We start from the raw sequence: 15,121 nt of genomic DNA on the forward strand, positions 1-15,121 counted from the left end.
GATCACTTTGCCTGACAAAAAGCACGTGGTAATTCCTGGCCACTTTCATTGTGAGTGTCTTAAACATGAATTTACTTGAAATGAGGAGTAATAACAGCAGTAGTTTTCATCATTGTCTCTCCCCTTAAAGTCAAAGTCCAGAGGGGAGACATACTGAGGCTCCCTGGCTAGCTCCCCCTACACTGGCCTCCTTTGTTCTTGTGCCAAATTCTCTCAAGAATAAATAATGCTGGTACAGTCACTTGTGAGAGGCACTTTCAAAGTTCTAATGATGTGTTGAATGATTGAAAGATAATATATATCTCTAGGACTGATCTATTTCAATTCCATCTCCCTTATCTCACCCACTCGGCGCTGGGATGCACTGTGGTGTGCTGGGGCACCACGGAAAAATCTACTTCCCATCACTGAAGTTTCAGGAAGCCGAAACCATCTTTCAACCATCCTGCTTCTCTGGTCCAGTTCCTTGGTCTTTATGGGGTCTCCTGGCATCACGCAAGCTCACACCTCAGCTGTGACCACATGCACCCACCAGCCGCACCTCGAACAAACAGGAAGGCACTGTGGTCACTGACTCCTCCTCGGGACACGATCCTCAGGGTGTACAGGCCTTCGTCATCCTTGTTGAGGTGGCTGAAGGACAATGAGGCCTGTCCTTCTCCGAAGAACATCTTTGTCCACTGCGACTCTTTCACTAGCACATCTAAAAGAGCAATAAAATGCAGCAGTTGCTAGAGGAATCCTTTAACAAATCACAGAAACCTACCTGGATGTTTGTGTAGTCTCACGGCAACCCAGGGCTGTCAAGCCAGACACCAAGGAACAAAGACATTTTTTTAAAATTATTACTAGTATGTAAAAATTTATTTACTTATTTATTTACACTTAATTATTATACATCTTTACAGCACACAAAATGAACTTTCTGGGCATGTATATACTGCCTATTAGTCCAGTCAAAGATATTACCATCTGTATTATCAACAATTTTCTATTTTTGTGTCCATTAAATGTTATGCTTTTTTATTAATGCCTTGACTTCCTAAAAGTTTGAATGCTGTTTAATACATAAAGCATACATGCAAATAAAGCACAAGATTGAAAAAGAATTTGCAGCACGTTTAGAATGGATAGAGATAAGACGTGTGCAAAGCGGTCATTAGCTTTGTCTTCAGATAAACTGGGTGTCCCTGTCAGCTCCCTGCTTCTGAGCTAAACCCGCCTCGTCATCTATCAGGCTGTGATCTCATGTATCTCCCAAAGATGGTGCTCATTACAAGTCAGTGCTCTAACATCTCAAAAGCACTTAGCCAGATGGAGCATAGCAAGAGTCTTCTATTGCTGTTACTTAGAAAGTATTAATAAAAGTACCAGCTCTGTGGTCTGGTGGTTAAGGAGCCAGATTCCACATGGCTGACCACAGGGTTAGAGTCCCGGATCCAAGGACTTGAGAAACACACTGGGCACATATGTGTGTGTGCCCGAAATCCCAAGAGGAGAAGTAGTGAAGAGATTATAGTATGACCATTTCCTATGGGGGAGTGCTTTCTCCCTTGCCCCGCATCTGTCCCCCCTCCCCATTTCTCTCTGATGAATGCAGGTGTCCTTTAACAAAATAATTTTTTTTTCATTTTAAGTAATAAAAGTACCAATAAGCCAATAGATGACTACACTAGAAAATACCCTTTGGGGAGCATAGCTTTGGATGTGGAGAATTTCAACATTTATATGAATTTCTAAAATGAAACCAGGGGCTAGGGACCAAAATGTGACCTCTTAAAATTCCTACATTGTAACTCTAACCCTCGATGAAGTGGTATTTGGGTCATCAGGACATAAATAAGGTGAGTTGAGGTCACTAGAGAGAGGCCCATGGGAGGTTTAATGTTCTTATAAGAAAAGGAAGAATTCAGAGGCTCCTCACTCTCCCTCTTCCATGTGAGAACACAAAGAGGGAAGGGAGCGATCTGCAAGCCAGAAAGGAAACTCTCAGCACATATTGTAGCTGCCAGTGCCTTATCTTGAACTTCTAGCCACCGGAACTGTGAGAAATTAATGTCTGTGGTCTAAGCCGCCAAGGCTGTGGCATTCTGTCATGGCAGCCGAGTGGCTAAAACAACAGACTACTCACAGCAGGTGACACCATGGCACAAGGGTAATGTGATGTTTAAGAGAATCTGAATCCCACATGGTGACCATGGTTTGAATCCCCAGCCAGGCAGCCTGAAACAAAACCAGGCATGCACGTGACAGCCCAGGACCTGAAGAGCGGGAGGACTGGAAGAAGGAGATTGTGGCATGACCTGACCTTGTGGAGGTTGCTTGCCTCTCTCACCCACCTCACTTGCACTCTATCATAAATAAAGACAAATAATTAAAATAGTTAATAAATGGTTATCTATGCATCTAAGATATACATTAAACCAGAACAGGACCCACAGGCAAACCCACTGTTCATTGAGCAGAAAGTCTGGTTGAAATCCAATCCCTTGAACCAAAGTTTGTTCCCTGCTGGTTTCCTGACATTACCATACTAACCAAACCATTCACAAATGCAAATCACACCCGAAAGTGGTCTTAGGTTTTCTTAAACGGAACCAAGTTTCTCTCAGCTGTGATGGCATCAGTGAAGTGGTAGCTTTAGAGTTATGATCCATCTCAAATTGTGTCAGTAATTCCAAAATTTCCTGTTTGCACACTCAATTTCTCCAACCTGCTGGAGGGCTTCACTGCCTCCTCGGGGCTTGCCAGCCAGAGGTGGCTGACAGCTCATCCGTTATAAAGAGCTGAAAATATCCCCCTTGCATTTTAATGTCTAAATGCAAGCCATAGAGAACGGTCCCCACGGATGTCCACTTGAATAATACAGCCCATGAAGATCTAATCTGGATTGCTAATGCAGAGCTTGTTGTGTAACTAAATCTCCCTCAACTATCAGGAGTCAAGTAAAAATAGAAGAGCACCTGTCAAATATGTTTTTTGAAAATGTATGTTCCATTCAAATCTGTGACATTTGGTGAAACTACCATGTTACCAGGATTCCAGGCACTTTTTTTTTTTTTTTGAGAAAGAGATTTTTGTTAGAGGGCACATCCACTCACCAGAGAGACAGAGAGACAGAGAGACAGAAAGCAAGAACCCATCCCCCTGGGAGAATGGCCACACCACAATCCCTTCTCCTCCATTCTCTTCTCAGGATTTTGGGCACGCACGCATGCAAGCACACCTGGCATGAGTTTAAGCCACCATGTCTGGGACCCAAACCACGATTGACTCCGTGGGAGTCCGATACATCCATTACGCCATCTACTGGTCCTCCAGGCACTTTCTAGTCACTAGAAAAAGATCTAAAATTGATGTCACCAAGCTTTGGGCACATCATGAGAATGCTTCGCATATAAATTTTGTTTCTCACCAGAAAGAGTAAATGAAAATGCTTCAATTCTTCTGCTGCTATAAAGAATCCCTCCCTCTCCTTCCCTCCCTTTCTCTCTGTCTCTATCTCTCCGTCTCTGTCTCTGTCTCTCTCTCTCTCTCTCTCTCTTGCTGTCTGTCCCCCTCACCTAGCATGAAAAGAGCTCATGGTTATGACTACTACAGTTCCAACAGAAGATCATAGTTCTCAATCCTCCACAAACCTAACAATTACTGTATTCTGGGTACAAGGTCAAAATGTACTCTGTATCTTCAACACATTTTTTTCTTTATCTGCCTCTGTGCTTTGGCACACAGACTTCTCCTTCCCAAGCAGTTTAAAACTTATCATCTTTCAACAACCTTTTTTATTTACAACAAAGTTCCCCTCCATCTTTCATCCCCTACTTTCCTGACTCCATTTCACTAGTTAGCATGGCCAGTACCATGTATTCAGCAAATTATCACAACCTGGCCTGAGACATTTCACACACCTTTAAATACACTGCTTCATGCTGTTGTGTGTTTTCCCCAAGTAGGTTATAACTATCACATGGGCAGGAATGGCAGATGTTTCTTTGTACTATTTTGTATTATGGTAAATCCTGAATAAATACAGGCAAAATAACAGTGTGATTTCATGCATGGAAAAGTAAGTTCCCTAAAGGGAAGAACCAAGAGCCTCAAGAAGGTGGAGAAGCTGACTTGTATACTTTGCATAGATATGAAAGCACAAGGCCAACTGGTGATGTAATGGTTAAGGCAATTGAATCCATCATGGCCAGCTGCATGGTTCAAGTCCCAGACCCAGTGGCTTAAGAAACACACCAGGCACATGTGTGTGCATGCCCAAAAATTCCAAAAGAAGAAATGGAAGAGAAAGGATAGTTGAATGATCATCCCCCATGAGGGAGATATTTTCTCACTTTCCTTCTCTCTCTCTTTCTCTATTGAGCACACATACCCTCTTTCAAAATATACACACACACACACACACACACACACACACATTCCTTGTAAGTACCAAATGATAGTAGGAAACACAGATTTATATTATTAAAGCAATATTGTATGGTTGGTAGAGAACATAGGTTCCATAGCCAGATTTCAGGGGTTCAAATCCTAGCTCTGCCATTTCCCCAAGGAAAAGCCCTAAGAAAGTTTCTTATTTCTTCCTCCTTCTCTGTAATGTAAAGCTAACTACACTATCCTTCTTGTAGAGTCATGAAATTACATAAATTATTATTCTCAGAAAAGAATGCAGCACATAATAAGCTCTAATAAATGACAGCTATTGTTTTAGCCAAAGAAAAACATACATAACAGATAACTCACTCATTTTTTTAAAAAGAGATCCTTTTATGAAGCTATAAAAATTTCTGAGTAACCATCTAAATTCAAGTACTTCCCTGTTCACTTCTCCAGAATTTTCCCGGATGAAGCCCAAAGTCAATCTCAGGCTACCAAGTTCTCTCTGGTCTCTTTTGCTGCTCACAGCTAATGTGGTGGCAGGGACAAAGGCCAAATCAATACTACCCCTGAAAGATGCATTTCTACCCTGACTTACAGGTGGGGTGCAGATGCAGCACTACCTCTGTGGGTGCCCAGGTTGGTTGTCATTGTACTCACCATCCCGGTACCACTCGGCCCGTGGTTTCACCCTCTTCAGGTCTGGAGTCACCAACAGCGTGCACTTGAGAGTGACAGTCTCCCCTTCTCTTCTGAAGGTGACCCCAAATTTTTCCAGAAACTGAACATCAAAGTGAGTGTATGGAATCACAGACGATAAGGGCACTACACAGGGCAGATGAGACAGAGTTAGAGCTGACAGTCCTAACGCATCTGACAGACAGTAGATACGTATAGAACCTTTTCTGCAAAAGTGTGTTTTTTTCCCTTTAGTAATCATTTACTTCCTCAAAAGAACTGTAGTACAGGCTGAATGTTTGTGTCTTCCCCAAATCCCTGTTAAATCCTATTCCATAATGTGATGATCTTTGGGCATGAGACCTCTGAAAGGTGAGTTATGCTTACATGAGGGTGAGGCTCTCCATGGGGATTAATGTCCTAATAAGAGAAAGAGACACCACAACTCTCCCTCAGCCGTGAGAACACAGGGCAAGGAGGGAGCCATCTTCAAACTAGGAAAAGAGTCCTCACTGAGCCCAAACACATAGGTACCCAGATCTCAGACTTGCATCCTCCAGCACCGTGAGAAATTAATACATATTTTTTAGGTACATCCAGTGCTACCATTGGGGTTGGTCTCTATTCCATCCTGGTCCTAGTAGCCTGAGCTCAGACAGCCACTTCTGAAGAAACAGGAAAACAATGACAAAGTTGTATTTTTTCATTTGTGCCAAAGGCAGACAGAGAGGCACAGCTGTGTGGAGAAGCAGCTTGGAGTTTGAATCACATGTTAAGAGTAAAGGATTTAGGGTCCAGCAAATGGTGTGATTAAGGTGCTAGATTCTCACATGGCTGACCATGGTTCGAATCACGGACCTGGTGACTTGCTTTCTCACTCTCTTCCCCCTCTCCTCTCTCTCTTTCCTTCTCTGGTAAATTAAAAATAAATAAGAACAATAAATAAAATTAAATAAATAATTATTTTTTAAAAAAGAAGAGTAAAGGGTTTAAGTCCTACTTCAACCCCAAATGTGTGGCTTCAGGCAAGATACATTGACTCTAAGGCCACATCTTTCTTTTCTTCAAAACAAACTGTGCTATCTTCATCGGTAGGATGTTATCTTTAGGACATATGAATCAACTAGATATCAAGGTATCAACCTCATTAAATCTCAAACATAGAATGTTTGGTGCAGGGGTAAAAAGGTTCATGTATTTAAGAAAAAAATCTACAGTAAATTTTTAAAGAGTCTCCATCCCCCCCATTGTTTACAAATGCATATAGGGAAAGTTTAACATGAACTGCAAACTTCAAGACACTGGTTTCCTCTTAAGAAGAAGGGGAGGAGCCCGCAGGTGGCACAGTAGTTAAAGCACTGGACTCCCACATGGTTGATCACAGTTCAAGTCCCAGACCTGGTGACTCAAGACTCATGGCCGGCATTTGTACATGTGTGCCCTAAATCCCAGGAGAAGGATGGAGAAGGGATTACAGCATGCCCAACCTCCCTAGGGGGGTGATTGCTCATGTTCTCTCTCACTGTCTCTCTCTCTCTGTCTGTCTACACTGAACACACGTGCCTTACGGCAAAAACTTTAAAAATAATAATAATAAACGGGGAAAGGCATATGGAGAGTTCATCATCTCTGTGATAGTTTCAGTCCTTTAAATATGACCGAAGCATCATTATACAATGGAAAGTGGTTAATTTTGTGTTATCTGAATTGGATTTCAATTAGCAAAAATAACTGAAGCAAAATGCCAAAATATGTACATTTTTTCAATATGGAGACAAATGCACATCCATTATATTACGACCTACAAGTATGTTATAAATAGTTCAAAGTTTTTTATTTAAAATGATGAAATTTTAATAAGTATAAGAAACTCAGGGGATGGGTTCAGATGACCATTTAGATCCCTTTTAGCATCTTTAATATGCGAAAAAATTCTCCAGGTGGAACCTGTCTTGTTCTTAGACTTGACTGCCCACCTGCTGGCACCTGGCTGCACACACACCAATCCTCGGATCGCCCTGCTTCCCCACTCTGTGTTGACCTGGACTTCATGCCCACATGCCCATTGATGGCACTTCAGACTCAGCAAATATTGGACATAACCCAGTCAATAAAATTTACCCAAAGTAAACTGTACTCAAAGTTTTCAATGGCTGCCAGAAAGGCTTTCTCCTCGGTAATAGTTTTGGTCAATTCTTTCCTCACCAACACTTGATTTGTAACATCTGAGCCTCAAATTATGGTAAAACCAAGCCTTAAACAGGAATATATGGGTACTCTTTTGGAAGTTCAGATCAATACTGACTCTCATTCCCGAACCACACAGAAGCCATATTGAAAGCATGTGTATCAAATCATGGTCCTCGAGATTCCTGGGCATAGTGACCATTATCCACACTGACCCAGTGGCTCGGCCCAGCCCCTTGGGTCCTCTAGAACCAGCCTGGGACTCAGAAAGAGAGTCCTCATTGAAGGGTCACTTCAGGTTGCTATGGTATATAGGAACTGTGGATGAGTGAGTGGTTTATATGTGGTGTTTAAAATGTGAGGAGGAAGAAAACATTTGCAATGGGAGAGGAAGAAACAGAGCAGAACACCCGCTACCCATCCCTCAGGATGTGTTACATGTACACAGAAGGAAAAGGAGTTTTAAAATACTTTAAGGTAGGCCTCAAGCCAGTTTCTGAGCAAACATCTGCAGCTTACCCTTGTTTTGACCTAAGGTTCATTATAAACGACCAAGAAACTTAGGGAGAAGAAGAAAAAAAAAAAAAAAAAAAAGACCGGCCGCCTCTCCCAGGAAGGCCGCCACCCCCAGACCTGTAGCAGAGGGCTGGCTGGCCTTTCATCCTCAAGCACACGGTAGGGAGCTGCAGACTTGGAGGAAAGAAAATATACTTTAAAACAAAATGTGGCCACTTTATGCATTCAGGCCAAGAATTTGGATTTGTTTCAAAAATGTAAAGTCTCTCCAAGTGACAATTTCACCAGTGTCTAAAAATACCACCTAGTCGTAGAATTGCATGGGAACAAATTGTCAGCATGCTAACACGGGCCAGGAAACACTTGGAAGGGTATTTTGAAATAAAATTTTAAAAAGAGTTCAACCCTTAGAAAATATTTTCTGAATTATATGCTGTATCGCTAAACATGTTTCAACATGAAAAGAAACCAAAATCTACTTACATCCAATTGGGAGTCCAACAGAATGGAATGGCTCCTCGTCTCCATGGAACCCTGCAAGACAATGAGGTGAGTGAGGCAGAGAGAGAAAGAGGAGGCTGCACAGCACACCCTCCAGCCACCACCACCAAGTGTGCACACTCACTTCTGACCACCACCGCAGCGTTGGTGGACACCTGTCCATGGACATTAGTCGCCACTGCCGAGTACGTCGCCGTATCATCGAAGTTTGCCCTTCGAGAGAAAGAGCAAGACAAAGACTGTGGGACTGCTCTGTAAACACCGGTGACCTGAACTGAACAAAAACATTCCTCGAAAGCAAACACGATGACCTAGATCCTTTGTTCATGAGTGATTTGTTTGAGAACAATGCCAACTCCATCCTTGGAATGGCAAGACAGCACTCTGTATTAATTATAGACAGGGATGAATGTTTACTAATCCTGAATCACGGCTTGATTTTGAAGGGAGAAAAAGGTACTTCCTTTCCAAAAAGGTACACTTTTAAAACTTCTTCATTTTGCTGAGGGAAAAGCAAAAGTCTGTACTCCATTTTGGTCCTATTATCCTATCTCTATAGAATTAACATCTATAGTGTGTTAATGGGCAGGCTCCCAGGACTTCAATCTCCAGCAGAATCACTTATGATGGGACAATAAGGAGGGGTGCCTGGTAGAGTCCTGTGTCTGCTCTATGTGGGAGCAAGGAATCATCACAGAAGACAGACATCTAGTTCACTGAGCCCTGAGCAACCCACCTGGAGTTGTGCTGGTTCTATGGCAGCCCAGAACGTGCCCTTTTAATCCACCTATCCCAGGTTACCCTGATACATCCTAACACTGGAAAACTAACTGTTCCTAGGATGTTCCCTGTCTTTTAATGTTCCTGGGACAACAATCCTGGAATGAAGCCACTGAGAACTCATTAAAGACTTGGACAAAGAGCTTATGTCTGATACAAGCAAGAATTGCTGAGGCATTAGCAGAGACCCATTAACTTGCTAAGTTTTCTAAATACCCTACTCAAAAAGCAGATTCTACAACCTTCCTTCACTCCTCAGCAGGACTGTTATGCTAATAAGAGATTATGTCTAAATCCATTACGTTATATGATCTTTCAGATATGAGTTGCCCACTCAAGGATACATTGAAATTTTTAGGGACCATCAGATGGCATAAAGCTGTATTCCCATGTAGTCGACTGTGGTTCAAGTCCCAGACCTGGCGATTTGAGACTTACACCGGGTGTGTATCTGTGCAAAACCAAAATTCCAAGAGGAGAATGGAGGAAAAGGATAGCAACATGGTCATCCCTCCCCCTGGGAAGAGGGGTGTGATTTCTCATTTTCTGTCTCTGTCTCTCTCTGTCTTTCTAGTGAGCACACACACCTTATAGCAAAAATCTCTCTTTAAAAAAAAATGTCAGGGAACCAGCAGTTAGCATAATGGCTATGTCACTGGACTCCCACGTAGTCGACCACAGTTCGCGTTCCAGACCCAGTGACTTAGAACTCACGCCAGGCGCGTGTGCGTGTGTGCCCAAGATCCCAAGAGGAGAATGGAGGAGAAGGGATTGCAGCGTGACAATCCCCCCTGGGGGGTGATTTCTCGCTTTCTGTTTCTATGTCTCTCTCTGTCTGGTGAGCACACGTGCCCTATAGCAAAAAAAAAACGTGCCCCAAAACAAAAAAAAAAAAAAAAAAAAAAACTCTCAAAAAAAAAATGTCAGAATTGGATCCCATCTGAGGCAAAAATTAAAGCTTATTCTCTTGTCTATGAACTGTCTCATGAGTTTCCCCAGAAAACTGAGACAAAAAGGAGATAAGGAGTGGAAGTAATATTGATTGAGCTTTTGCATAGGAAAAGAAAACACTCAGTTGGAAAAACACTTGCACATCTATATTTATTGCAGTACTATTCACAATTGCTAAGAAATGGGATCAATATAAATGTCCAAGAATAGATGAATGGGTTGAAAAAATGTGACAAATGACATTTGGTACAGAGTGGACAAATAAGGAAGATATCATGTTAAATGAAGCAAGCCAGAGTATAAAAGAGATGCATTGTATGTCCCCAGTTAACATATAACAAATGTCTGCACTCTGTAGCAGAAACTGAAAGATTGGAAGGTACAGCAGGGGGGGAAACTATAGATAAGAGAGACAAAATAGAAGAGGGTAGGTAATAGGAAGTGGGCAAAAGGGGATCAGGAAAAGAGAAAAAAATTCATCAGACACAAAAGTGAAAAGCTCTCTGTTAATAAAAATGTATGTGGTAATATCTTTGACATGACTAATATGCAGTGTATTCATGCTAGGGTAAAAAAATATTTTGCACACTGCAAATATGAACAATTATTAAATATAATTTAAAAAATTAATAGGAGGTTTGAAGATTAAATGTAATTTTCAAAAAGAAATAGGAGGTCTAAAGATGTAATAGTGGGGGAGCAATTGCAGACACCAGAGATTGCATAGGAAGGTGGTGAGGGCCAGCAGGTGGTATGGTGGTTAAGGCACTGGACTCCCATATGGCCAGCCATGGTTTGAGTCCTGGACCTGGCGGCTTAAAAAACACTCCAGGCACATATGTGTGATTTCTGTGCCCAAAATCCCAGGAGGGGAATGAAAGAGAAGAGACTGTGGTATGGCCAGCCCTCCTGGGGAGTGATTTCTCACTTTCCCTCTTACCATCTCTTGCTGTCTCTCTCTGGCAAGCACACAGGCCCAATAGCAAAAACCTAAGAGGGAAAAAAAAGAAGGTGATAATTAGTAAGGAGAGGCTGGGAGGGACTCAGGAAAGAAACATTTAACAGACACAAGAATGGAAGAGTGTCTGTTGAGGGATGTATGTGGCAATATCTTTGACCTGATTGACATGCAATGCACGCATACTTTGAAAAACCATATTGTATGCTGTAAAGGTGTACAATGGCTACGTGTACATAAGAAATCACACAATAAAAGATACTCATTGAGCTTTTACTTAATATAGGCACTCTGTAGTTATTTCACATTGGCTATTTTACATCATACCCTCATATCCTGGAACGTAGATATTATTATCGTATTAACATGAAGAGAAAGGTGACAGTTTGGAAAGTTGGGAAGAGTCAGCCCCATAGTACAGTGGTTAGGCACTATGCAGAGGAACGTGGGTCCCACATGGCCAATCAGGTTTTGAGTCCTGGCTCTGACAACTTGAAAAACTTGCTAGGTAAATGCCCAGGATCCTGACAGAATAGAGAATTGTAGGAAAAAGGATTACAGCATGACCAAACCCTATCAGAAGTGCACTCTCTTGCACGCACGTGCTCTCTCTCTCTCTCTCTCTCTCTTTCTCATGCATGTGCACATGCCCTCTGGCACAAAATATATAAATAATAAAGTTAAAAGTTTGGTAAAGAAGGTCCATGTGACTTCAACAATTGCATTCATTCTGCTAGCTTCTCTCCAAGTAGACACTCTGAGCAAAGCCTTAATCTGGGAAGAAGAATACTAGATAAAATAATGCCATTTTGGAGAAAAGAAAAAGTTGACTCAAGTCTTATTTTAAAATGCATTAAGAATCCAGTGTCCTTAGAGAAAAACCCATTCTTGGAAAGTCATTAGTAATTTTATTGTCTTTTACAGTCTATTAGGAGCTGAAAATATTTTCCTTAACCAAAAAGTATGTAGTGTCTCTAATTCAGGAAGGAGAAAGTTACAGAGACCTGCCTTATCTACCAAGAACTCCTTCCCTTCCTCCTTGAAGTTCAAATCTAGTTTCAACGTGTCAAGCGAGGCCATCTGGCCTCCTTTAACTGCCATTGCTCAAGGGAGAGATCACACAAACAGAGCCCTTTCTGAGTAGATTTACAAACTAAGGGCATTATCTTCTAGTTCACCTTGGAGAAATCCGCATTAAGCTACAAAGCCTATCAACAAAGCTACAATTCTAGCCTGAACTCATTAGGAACTCCTCTGCTATGCAATTTCCAAATATACTGCAGGTACAGCCATCTCCCCAGGGGCAAAGTAACAGTGAGTGTGAAACATAAAAATCCCATAATGTAGCTGCTTTCTCCATTGCTAAGCATTAACATCCTATGCTGAGCTGCCGTATAATACACACATAGACATGCCCACAGGGAGCACAGGTGACAGGAGCTGCCTCTCAGGAACACCTTGGAGTTTGGAGGTCTAGGATGGAAGGAAGAATTATTTCTCTGCAGTATCCTTAAGCACTGCATTATTATTCTTTTAATTTGTGCTTACGTTACTTCTTCCAAATGATGAAACCATTATATTTCCATAAATGTGTTCTCCAAACAGGAAGATAGTCTTCCTCCAGGATTAGCCCTACACCTTTCTTTCCAACAAGGCCACCCCCACTATGAATCGCACAACAGATTACAGAAATGAATGCTGCAGGGTCCCATGGGCACAGCTGGGAGTATTAGAATGCCAAGCATTCTGGAAAAAAGCAAAGCCTTCTGAAACAAGTGCCTGCTCCCTAGCCTGGAGTTCACAAGGGGAGCACAGAAGCAACACAGACTAGGGTGCTTAAGAGAGAAGCTAGAAACTGGATTGGTCTGAGAAGTACTTCATGATGGGCAAAGTATTTTTACAAGCAAAATGAGAAATAGCGATTGACTGTTTTAAAAAATAATTAGAAAAATAAAAATAATGATTGGGGAAAACATAGAAAAGATATTGAATGTTGAAGTGGGGAGATTAATGTCTCTGTACTGACTGACATGCATGGCATTCCCTTTTGAAAAAGCAATGTAATACACTGTAAAGTTATATGTAATCCAATGTAATATAAAGAAGATTATGATGATAATTAAAAAAGAGAGAGAGAGAAGCTAGACCAAAACAGTCACCTCGGAACAGGGCAGAGCAAACGGGCAGATCCGGCACGGGAGTCCCAGGAAGTGACCCACTAGACAAGAATGATGCCTGGCCCCTTAGCCCAGCTGATCACCACCGTTACCAATTCCTGGGTGCAGAAGTGACGAATGCCAAACCGACCTTGTGTCCTCAGGAGCGAGTGTATAAAGGGACTTGAAAAGTTTGTGGAGCTTATTTTGGCACAAAAAAAAAAAAAAACAAACTTAAATTTATGCATAGACTGTTGTTACTTTAATAATATACATTTTTCCATGAACTTTTAAAACATCCCTTGTGTTATTAACAAAAATGTATTAGCTGAATTTCTGGACCAAAAGTTCAAAGCCCTTTTCCTTGTACTCATATTTCTACAAAATACATGGGTTTCTAAGCATTTTGGAAACTGCAATAAATTGCCATCTCACTGTTCCTTAGTGGGAAATAGCTGGAAGGGGTACAAGAAGGGAATAAAGTGTGGAATAGAATTGATAAAAGTCAAACTATTTGTGCCTAAGAGAAGAGAAAAGTGGAGATCGAGTCCTATACACCAAGGTCCATCTCAAGAACAGCCTCTCCCACCGGACTTTGAACTTGCTTTTCAATTGACTTATGGCATTAGGATCCCAGAGGAAGTCACCTAACACGTTAGCACTGAGGAACTTGTCAAGTAACCAATTAGCACCTGGTACTTAGAAGCAGGGATGAACTCAGGGACAGGAACCCCTGTATGTAGGGGGCATCCACCTTCTGCAATGATAAGCAAAGTGTAGGCATTTAGTGATATAAGTATGTGCATTTATTGAGAGCAGAGGGTCTGCACTGCCTGTAAAGAAACCTACAAATTGCAAAAGTAGTCACACACCCTTATTTTCTACACTAATATGGGGGGCTTGCAGCCATGAGGAAATACAAGGTAACCACCTGGGTGGCCCCAGGTGAGCTAGAAATTCCATTGATGTTTACATCTGTCTCATGCCTTTTACATATCTCTTTCATGGATATGTTATACTATATGAAATATATCAGAACAGAGGTACATGCATAGATTGTAAACATGTATATGTGGATTGGGAAGGAGGGCTTAGAAATACATGTCCACTGCTGGTTCAGGGGTTGACTGCAGAATAGACCCCAGACAGGAAGGACTTGGCAGCTACAGAAGGGACTTTGCCCACCTTAAAATTTTGTCTGCTGGCAATTTGGAGATGACGAGGAGCTTTAGCTCAACACACCCCAACAGGACTTCATTCTTTCTCTCCTTCCCAAGGCAGTAAAAGAGGAAGCATTAAGCTAACCCACAGAGTCTAATTCTAGCCTTTACATCATGCTGTGAGAACTTGCAAGCAAGTGATTAGGAACCAAAGGGTTTTATTTTCTATTCTGGACAGGCTCCCAGAATAGACAGATTTCTTTGGTCTCAGTTTTTACAAATTTTCGCAGGGCACTTTTGCATCCCAAAGTCTCAGTTTGAAGTGCCCCCAGAACAACTCCATGAGAAAAAGAAATACTATTTTATCTATTTGAAAGATAGGGGACAAAAAAGTTAAGTGCTACATAACTTTCTCCTGGGTAGTCATGGCTCAGTGTCCTCAAGCCGTAGGTGGTGCCACCATCGGATTTAGAATTCAACTCTAATTAGAATTGAAATATCAAAATCTAAAAATAAGTTACTGTATTAAAAAAAAATGGACAGCCCTAAAATTATTCCGCGAGGAGTGGGGAGTAGTGGCATTACTAATAAAAGTAAAGTAAATTGTTCTAAACCATTTTATAAAAATATGAGCACGGCATAAAAATTCTTTGAAGAAATAGAATTCAAGTTATGAGTCCCACGAGAAAGTATTATGAGCATATAAAATAGTGTCAATTACAAGTACAAATTCATATAGTACCGAGGGATAGGCTTCCTTTTCGGCACTTGAAGAATTCAGCTCTAGCGGCCAAAGAATATTCATAGGAATAAATGTCACTCCCGTAACAGACAGAAAAGCTCATTCCTAA

The 15,121-nt window shown here is 41.5% G+C and overlaps 1 protein-coding gene across 1 annotated transcript in view; it reads right to left on the minus strand.

Annotated features, from left to right (window-relative positions):
* MYOM2 (myomesin 2) overlaps nucleotides 1–15,121 on the minus strand; it is a 143,407-nt gene that overhangs the window by 105,439 nt on the left and 22,847 nt on the right. Inside the window, exons 7-10 of the mRNA XM_006163202.2 lie at nucleotides 8,390–8,478; nucleotides 8,248–8,298; nucleotides 5,044–5,208; nucleotides 542–703 (exon numbers count right to left, since the gene is read on the minus strand). Coding sequence (XP_006163264.1) covers nucleotides 542–703; nucleotides 5,044–5,208; nucleotides 8,248–8,298; nucleotides 8,390–8,478 — 467 coding nt within the window. The remainder of the gene's footprint in view (nucleotides 1–541; nucleotides 704–5,043; nucleotides 5,209–8,247; nucleotides 8,299–8,389; nucleotides 8,479–15,121) is intronic.

Source organism: Tupaia chinensis, unplaced genomic scaffold (assembly GCF_000334495.1).
Source record: "Tupaia chinensis unplaced genomic scaffold, TupChi_1.0 Scaffold141517_1, whole genome shotgun sequence".
Taxonomy (NCBI): Eukaryota; Metazoa; Chordata; class Mammalia; order Scandentia; family Tupaiidae; genus Tupaia; species Tupaia belangeri.